Genomic DNA, 9,470 nt, shown 5'->3' on the forward strand with positions numbered 1-9,470 from the left:
CCCATAAAATGAAGAAATCCCAAACTCATTTCACAGTAATGTAAGAGTCAATATTCAGTGGGGTTTAAGTGGGCTAAGTGATTAACACATGAGCCCTTACCACCTACAAAATAGGTGGCGATAAGGGGTCATTCGCTAATTTCTGTTAATGGCCATTAATTCAGAAAAGGGAAAATCAACCATTTTCCGTCTGTGGTAGAAATGGCCTTGATGTACAGGAAAAACCCACGTAAGGACTCGCTAAGGCCAGTTTCTACTGCGGCTTTGGAAAAGGACCCCTACTACTACTACTGCTAAGGCACTACTAGATGTACACAGCACTGTACACATTATTTGCAAGTACTTTTTCTGTCCCTAGAGGGCTCATGTACGTATTTACAGAACAGCATTAAGACAGATTTACACGTGTACGTGCCGGTATGCCAAACATTGACACGTGTAATCAGTGTGTAAATCTTATGTTTATGTCTATTTAAAAATATGATTTACTGCCATTGCCGGCACACAGATTGAAACAGTTTTACAAAGTAATAAATATATAATAAAAGAGTTGAAAAAGCACACAAAGAAGAAAAGGAAAGAAATGAAACACACCGTTAGATTTATATAAAAAAAGGTAAGAATCAATAATAAAATCACATCAAGTATAAATAGCTAAAACCCACACTCATTGTCAGCGCTGTGCCCCCACTCCTTATCTCACATCACCTCTCTGAGGGTCGAGTCCCGCTGCTGACTTAGCCTCCAGAGCTCCCCTCATTAGGCCAGCCCATCAGCGGGCCGACCTCGGTGCCCCACGGCCTCCGGCCCAGAAAATGACTTCTGCACAGTACCAGCAGACACCGGTTTAATCCCCTTTCCTCTGTCAGATTCCTTTTGAAAATTCACATACACAATATCGACTGGCTCACCTTTATCCGCATGTTTGTTCACCCCTTTAAAGAAATGTAATTAGTGAGGCAAGATTTCCCTTCACTAAATCCATGTTGTCTTTGTCTCATTAATCCATTATTTTGAATACGCTCTGTAATTTTGTTCTTTATAATAGTCTCTACCATTTTGCCAGTCACCAATGTCAGGTTCACCAGTCTATAATTTCTCAGATCACCTCTGGAACATTTTTAAAAAATTGGTGTTACATTGGCCACCTTCCAATCTTCCAGTACCATGCTTGATTTTAAAGATACATTACATATTACTAACAATAATTCTGCAAGTTCATTTTTCAATTCTATCATTACTCTGGAATGAATACCTTCCGGTCCAGATGATTTGCTACTCTTCAATTTGTCAAATTGCGCCATTACAGCTTCCAGGTTTATAGAGATTTCATTTAGTTTCTCTGATTCATCAGCTTTGAATACTATTTCTGGCACCAGTATCTCTCCCAAATCTTCCTCGGTGAAGATCAAAGCAAAGTATTCATTTATTCTCTCCACTATGGCTTTGTCTTCTCTGAGTGTCCCTTTTACCCCTCGATCATCTAGCAGACCAGCTGATTCTTTTGCCGGCTTCTTGTGGTAGTTTTGAAATTGGTGCACTAAAAAATAGATTTTATTTTTTAACACAAGCATATTTGGAGGCAAAGAGTAGGCATGCCCTGCACTAATGGTTTAGTGCGTGGACATTGGCACTGACTGATTAGCACAGGATTAGCGCAGGAGCCACTACCACCTGCAAAATAGTTGGCGGTAAGGGCTACTAACTATAACTATTATTAACTAACTATAACACAATACCTATCCTACTTTATTCAGGATGTATCCTTCTACAATTGCTTGAACAAACCCTCTTGTCTTCTTTAACTTCTTTGTAACACCAATTGTATGATGTAACCTGGTCTGTCATTGCCATAACAGGTCTCTGTAAGCCACATTGAGCCTGCAAATAGGTGGGAAAATGTGGGATACAAATACAATAAATAAATTAAATACATAAATAAATACTACTACTACTTATCATTTCTATAGTGCTACTAGACGTACGCAGCGCTGTACAATTGAACATGAAGAGACTGTCGATTCTTGTTCAAGTGTACAGCGCTGCGTACGTCTAGTAGCACTATAGAAATGATAAGTAGTAGTAGTAGGAGACCTGTGCTAATGGCTATGAGCTAATTGGGAAATTAGCGCATGGCCATTAATGAAAAGAATGGAATTGCTACCATTTTACAGCTGTACTAAAAATGGCCTCAGTCCTCAGGAAACCTATGCGTTAACAATAGCACAGGCCACTTTTTAGCGCAGCTTAGTAAAAGGGTTCCCAAGTGTTGAGCAAAAATTGAAATCTTATAAAAGAAAGTTCAGACTGAATAGTAGAGGGAAGTCATTCCAGAGTGTGGGAGCTAGGGGAAAAAAGGCAGAATATCTGGTGGACTCATAGTACGCCTTTGTTGGGGGTGGCAGGACAAATCGGTGCGCATCCATACAGCAAAGAGAGTGACTTGGAGAATCTGGAATATGTTATAGAATTACTCCCTAACTGCTGCCATCAGTGGTGGCACTACCATTAGACCAACTGAGGCAGGGGCTTCAGGGGCACTCTCCCCTTCCCTCCTCAACCCTCTTCCCCACATTTACCTTATTTTTTTTCTTTTCCAAAAGGTGGCAGCACCAGTGATTCCCGTAGGCTGCCCTGCCGCCGGCACCTGCCTCTTCTCCCTACTCCCACCTCTTGATGTAGCATCCTGTTCCCTCAGAGGCAGGTCGCAGTTGAGCAAAAAGGCCGTGTCGGCGGCACTGCAGCAGAGCAGACTACGGGAATAGCTGTCGCTGCCGCCTTTTGGAAAAACAAATAAGGTAAACGCGGGGAAGTGGGTTGAGGAAGGAATGGGGGAGATGGCAGACCAGGCGCGAGTGGGTGCAGCATCTCATCCCTCCCTCGGGCATCAGATTGCCTTGGGCCGCCCCTGGCTGCCATTGCGCCATGACTGGGATTTTTTTCTAGCTCAGGGGCTTCGAACTCTGATTTCACATCAGCCCTTGTCTGTCCCAGGGAAAAGAAGATTAAAATCAACAATTTTACTCAGGTCCTTTGTCCCTAAGCCACCAGGCCACACCAAAGGTTGATCTTCTGTTGACTTATTTTGCTGTGATATTGAGCAGGGATTTTCTGGCATCTTACCATATGTAATTAAGGAGTTGCTTTTCAATCATCATTTCATGCTTGAGTCAGCACTGATGCAGTCCCATGTGTTTGTGGCTTTTTATGGTTGACAGGAGGGGTAGGGAATGATAGAAAAGGGATTCAAGAGGCCAAACAAATTAATTGACATCAAATGCATGGAAGTATTCCAGCAAAAAAATATTATATTTTACGGGAACAGGTAGTGAATGAATGGCAATGCTATTCCTTTTTTGAATTACTGGCAACACAGAGTCTAATCAGTTTTTGTTCCTGATTCCCTGGCTTGAATCCAGCTGGGAGCTATTTGTCAGAATTATCCCATGCTCTATTCAAGCATTCCCTTTATCTGTACCCAAGAGCTTGACAAAAACACTTCACTGCTTGCAGGAGAGCAGAGGCCAAGCCCTTGTTGATCAGCTTATAAAAAGGAATAACAACCCAGCAATCCTATGCTTAGGTGACTAAATTCTGGGTCTTTTCAACAAAGCTAAAGTTATTATTAACCAGTTGAAGCAAGCACGTTCAGTGTTCCCACAGTGTTGCTTACCCCAGCTGGATTAAGTTCACAACATCATATACAAGGAACATAATATATCATGGTGGGTCAGACCAAAGATCCATCTGGCTCAGCATTCTTTCTCTGATAGTGACCAAGCTGGGTCATTAGGAAGTACCTGGCAGCTACCAAAGAATAGATCCATTTCATCTGACATTTTGAGCAGCAGATTCTTCTTCAATTCTTCACAGTCTGTTTGTGTTTCAACCAGGGGCGTAGCCAGACTTCGGAAGGGGGTCCAGAGCCTGAGGTGAGGGGGCACATTTTAACACCCCCCCCGGCACCCCCAGCACCACCGACCCCCCCCCCCCGCCAACCCTTTCAACCTCCCCTTCCCGCCGCCACCAACCCTCCTCCACCGCCACCGTCCCGTACCTTTGCTGGCGAGGGACCCCAACCTCCGCCAGCCAAAGTCCTCTTCTTCCGGCGCAGCCGCGTTGCTGGCTGATGTGCAAGGCTTCGTTCTGTTTCTGTGCGTCTGACGTCCTGCATGTACTACGCGCCGGAAGAAAAGGACCTCTGCTGGTGGGGGTTGGGGTCCCCCGCCAGCAAAGGTAGCCGACGACGGTGGCGGGGGAGGGTTGGCGGCGGGAAGGGGGGTCGAGAGGGTCGTCAGCAGAGGGGTCCAGGGCCAAATCTACGGGGGCCCAGGCCCCCATGGCCCCACGTAGCTACGCCCCTGGTTTTAACTAAGAATATTATTGTCTCATCTGCAAATTTGATCAGTTCATTCATTGTCCCCTTTTCCAGATTGTTAATAAATATGCTAAATAGCCCTGATCTTAGCGCAGATCGCTACCAAATGAGTCTGGACGCTGCTTTTGATCTGGGAAAATGATCTCTTTTCTCATAGAGTTGCTGATGTTTTAAAGTGTGGGAGGATAAGCACAGAGTTTAGCTCAAGTTCTGCCCATCATTTTCTGCACTATTATGGCTGTTCTTCACAGAAGGGAGTTAGGGCAGAAGAAAGCCATGTCAGACAGACAATAGACATCAGTGCAGTGCTCCTTTGAATCCAATGGTAAGTAAGTTATTAGGTATTAAAAACAATGCAAAGAATTGCATAGAAATACCAAAGGCCAAACATATACCGCCCAATATGTTTGTAAAAATCGCCGCTAAAACAGCACTTCAGCGACTATCTGGTGATATTCAGCTATCTGGTACTGAATATCACCGGTTAACAGCTAAAGATAGCTGGTTATAGCGCATGCTATAACCGGCTATCTGCCAATTTTCAAAGGCAAACCGGCCAAGGACAATAGGTAGAATAAATTTATTCAGTCTGACTTTAACCGGCTAGCGCTGAATATCAGCTTTGCCGGTTAAAGTCAGACCAGCCAAAGTTAAATTGAATATCCGAGTTTAGCACAGACTGCAGGAGACAGCCTGTCTATCACCCACGGTCTGAATATCGGGTGGATAGGGCTGAATTGTTAATGGTGTAAAAGTTAGGCACTGGAAAGATCCGTGCTGAAATCACATTCTATGAAGAGCGCTCGGTGCCAAGTGCCCTTGATAGAATAATGCTTAGTGCCAATTCCCATAACCAACTTTCGGCATATGGACTTACACCAAGTGAAGCCTGGCATACAAGTTAAGTGTGCAGCACCAGAAATCAATAACATTGTGCTGAAATTATGGGAATGCCACTGACCTTCCCATGCCCCTTTCATGGCCACATCCTCTTTCTGGTTGCGCATGAGATAATTTTGGCTTGCTACTTTACAGTAAGTGCACGCAAATCTAAATAATTGCCAATTAATGCCAGTAATTGGTGTTAATTTTATTTATTTATTATTTTTTTATTGCATTTGTACCCCGCTCTTTCCCACATACAGCAGGTCCTGTGCGGCTTACATAGTAAAAGAAAGCATCTTACATGGTAAAGAATACAGTAAAAACAAGGAAATGTAGGAACAGTATTATAAATTGTGATGATCATAACTACTTACATTATGAAAGGCATTACAAAGGACATGTGAAAAGAATGTAATGAACTAGAATAGGGAAGGTAGACAAAGATATGATTGGCCTAAGTGATTATTTTATGCACACATCTCTGGACTGCACACAAAATTTGGCACACAAATTTCGGTGACTTTTATAGAATCGGAGGGATAATTTTCTAATTCTGTGGAGAAGTGGCCTAGTGGTTAGAGCACCAATCCCAATGCTGCTCTTTGTGATCTTGGGTAAGTCACTTAACCCTTCATTGCCTCAGGAACAAACTTAGATTGTGAGCCCTTGAGCTACTACTGAAAAAGGTGTGAGCAAAATCTAAATAAATTGTATGGTGTGAGGTGGAGTAAACAGTGAGTTCATTCTTTTGTGGCTAGTGCTAGGGAGGGTTTTGTGCCTGTTTCCTCTTTTGTATAAAGCAAAACAAATGAACCATACATGAGATAATGGAAGATTCTTTATTGAGAAGACAAGACACGGGCCGTGTTTCAGCAATGAATCACCTGCATCAGGGTTCACAAAAGTTTGTAGCGTTCCTTGAAAAGCAATGCAGATCTGCCACTAACAGAGCATGTGATTACAATCCTACTATGAATGTCAATATAGGCACTGAAGAAAGCATATAAACGTAAAGAACTGCCTGAGTTCTACCAGTACTAAAAAGTGCTTGCCAGAAAAAATCCCCCCCCCCCCCAAAAAAAAAGCCCGGTAATATTGGGAAGGCCCTTATATAGAAAATTGACCCCTAGTGATAGTACCATGAGACTATCACTAGGGGTCAATGGCCCCAATTTGAACCTATGCTGGTGAGGGAAAAAGCAACTGGGGATTGCTCCAGCCTGGACCCAACTAGACACCAGGAAAAGGTCCAGGTAGGCATGAGGAAGAAGGGCTACCAGTGAGTGGGGGCCTTCCAGGGGAGAAGCCTTCAATATGGGTGATTGTGTCTAGGTGGGGAGCGGGAGGTTTGGCCTAGGAGTTCACTTCCAAGTGAGGGTCACGTTGGTTGGGGCATTTCTGGAGGCCCCTGCAGGATGGAGGCAATTCCAAGGGGCCTTGAACAAACGGGGCTTCCGTAGGGGTTGGTGTGATGGGGGGGCGCTCAAGGGACATCCTACATTCACTATGGTGGCCTCTTTAAAATGCATCCTGGAAGCATTGGACTGTGGCTTTGTGGCCTGGTGCTCCTAGGTTTGTAGAATAACACTGCTTGTGAGGTGGCTCACAAGCAGCATTATTTCTGTACCAAAGGAGTCAGTAACCTGCAGTACAGATCAACCACAGGTTGCTGACTCCTGTGGTAAATCAGTGTGCTTAAAGCCTGACCTTTACCACACCTTGATAACTTCCCCACCAATCATTGAAAGAATTTCAGAATTTCTTTTTCAAAATTAATACAGAGTCTGAATGTTTGTAAAAATAGATAATTTAAAAATCCCACAAAGCAAAAGGCCCAACTTTCAAAATTCCAGATATTGGACTATTTATTGTTTGATATTTTTACTTTGATGTATGGTTCAGCCTTTTAAAGTGATAAAAATAGGGAGATACTTTTGGGATTTCTTATGCTGATACTAAAATGTTTATTTATGTATATATTGCACTTATATTCTTCCTACAATTATGCTTATTTCTTATATACTGCTTACAAAATGACTTTTCTTTTTTTCCACAGCAAGAAAAACAGCAGACACCAAACAAAAGACCCTGGGAAGGAATCAGGAAAATACATTCCCCACCATCGTGGGTTAGAAAGGACATGGAGGCTATTACACCCTCTCCTTATGAATTAAAGACTGTGGAGTGGGAGAAAACAGGAGCAACGATACCTCTGGTGGGACAAGACATTATTGACCTTCAGACCGAAGTCTGAAAAAAAGGAATAGATTTTTTTTCCAAAAAAAAAATTATTACCTTAAACTAAAACAGGAGAGAAAAAAATTGGTTTCTTTTGAAACCTGGTTAAAGTACTTTTGCATTGTTCTCAGAAAGGGATATAACTTCATAGAAAATATCGTAGCTGTAGGTTTGGAGCAACATGATTTTTCCCAGGTAATGCTGAAAGAGGAAGGCTGGACAACCTGAGAAGGCTAGTGGGTGAAAAAGAATGGAAGGAAGTTACCCCCAAAGACACAGAGGACTTCATGCTCTGAGACTGGGAGCTACAATGAGGAACAGGGAAGGATGATGAAGTAGACATGAAAATGAGTGGCTCTTATTCATAGAATTTAGATTAATCTAGTGGAACAACTGATGGATCCTGGCTATTGAGTGTCAGATAGAAATATATTAGCTGCCATGCCATTAGGAGGTCTCCAGATACTCTAGAGAGGAAAGGAGAGAAGTTAGGGTTGATTCCATCTCTGATATCCTACAGTTAAGACGAGTTTGTGTGGTAGGATTGTAGCACTCATGCAGGCCTAGAATGCAAGTAGAGGAAATGCCAACAGAATGGCTGCTTGCAGAGGTACATACCATCCAACCCCCTCGACTCTTCACAGAGTTGATGCGTGGAGCAGGGCAAACCTCTTACGTGCATTGGAATCACCAACTTGTGTCCAGGGAGAAGAACCAAAAAATCAAAGAACGGAGCAATCAAAACCAACAAAATGCAGGTCTTTTTTTCTGACTGTTACAAAGAAAGCTTTCCTTCTGCTGAGCTTTCAGTGACTTAAGACTAGATTCAACCAGGTCCCAGCTGGATACGTGAAGAAGTCGGCTGTAGACAATGAATGAGGAACTTGTGTCATGTAGAAATTCTGTTGCCATCAGAAAACTAGCCCGGAGGGGGGAAATACCATCTCAGCTCACAAAACTGTCCCCTCTTAGTTTCTGTCATTGCCATGCTGAACATTGTTTTCCATTGGTCTGTGAAACATAGCAGGTTGGTGGGCAAAGGCTACATTATAGAAGAGAAATGTCACTATTCTGGCTGGTCGTTTTTCACTTAGTCATAGCTGGAGCTCCTGGCTCAGTGGCCCCCCTCCTCCTATTCCCCTCCCCACCTCCTAAAATTGCCTGGGGCACAAACAAAATGGTTGGAATTCTCTGTCCCCTTGAGAAGCATTATGTTGGCCCTATGAAAGAAGGGCAGACCTGAGAGCTGAAGCAAAAGTTAACATTGAACATGTCAGTAGGAAAAGGTGCAGACGTTTTACCTTTTGATGGAAGTTGCTTGATATGCAAGCATTTTGCGCCATTTTTAAAAATGACATTTCTCTTGTCATTAGTTGTATAATATAAAAGAAAATTATAAAAAGTTTAAAAATTATTAAATCCAAATAGTAAATAAGAAGATAAAAGAATACTTAAAACTGTGATGTAACTGTCAGATTCTAGATTATATATGAAGAGAAAGCACAAGGCCCCAGCTGCCATGTTGTAAAATAATGTAATTATTATAATTACACATAAGAAATTTTAGCACACAGCCTATCTTTCTACTATATTTTAATCCTTTTTATTTTATTTTCCTCTCTTGCCCACTCTGCATCTCAAGGTCATCAAATTTCAGAACATTAACAGTATTATGTAATTACTAAAATCAGTGTTTAATAATCAATATTGCTGCTTCTTTTATTTTTCTATTTTTATTTCTCACTCAATTTCCTCTGGCTAATTCCAGCTTTTATTTTTATCTCTCTATTTGTCCATTTCTTCTGTACAGTTTTCAGAGCACAAATGAATGTGTCTTATTTCTAATTAAAAAAAATACATGTGAACGAGAGCAGTGTCTGCTTTGTAAAGGGGCTTGTTGAGGCTGTGTACAGTAAGGTAAATTCCCAGTCTAGGTAGTTATGCTAATGCTGTTTCTCAATACATTGAG

General features: G+C 42.3%; 1 protein-coding gene across 1 annotated transcript in view; it reads left to right on the plus strand.

The window, feature by feature from the left end:
• The window catches only part of ADGRB1 (adhesion G protein-coupled receptor B1), a 474,869-nt gene extending 465,630 nt beyond the window's left edge, over positions 1-9,239 (plus strand). The window contains exon 33 of the mRNA XM_030190012.1: positions 7,320-9,239. Within this exon, the coding sequence (XP_030045872.1) occupies positions 7,320-7,517 (198 nt within the window). The 3' untranslated portion in view covers positions 7,518-9,239. The remainder of the gene's footprint in view (positions 1-7,319) is intronic.
• The last annotated feature ends 231 nt before the right edge of the window (positions 9,240-9,470 follow it).

This window comes from Microcaecilia unicolor, chromosome 1 (genome assembly GCF_901765095.1).
Source record: "Microcaecilia unicolor chromosome 1, aMicUni1.1, whole genome shotgun sequence".
Classification (NCBI taxonomy): Eukaryota; Metazoa; Chordata; class Amphibia; order Gymnophiona; family Siphonopidae; genus Microcaecilia; species Microcaecilia unicolor.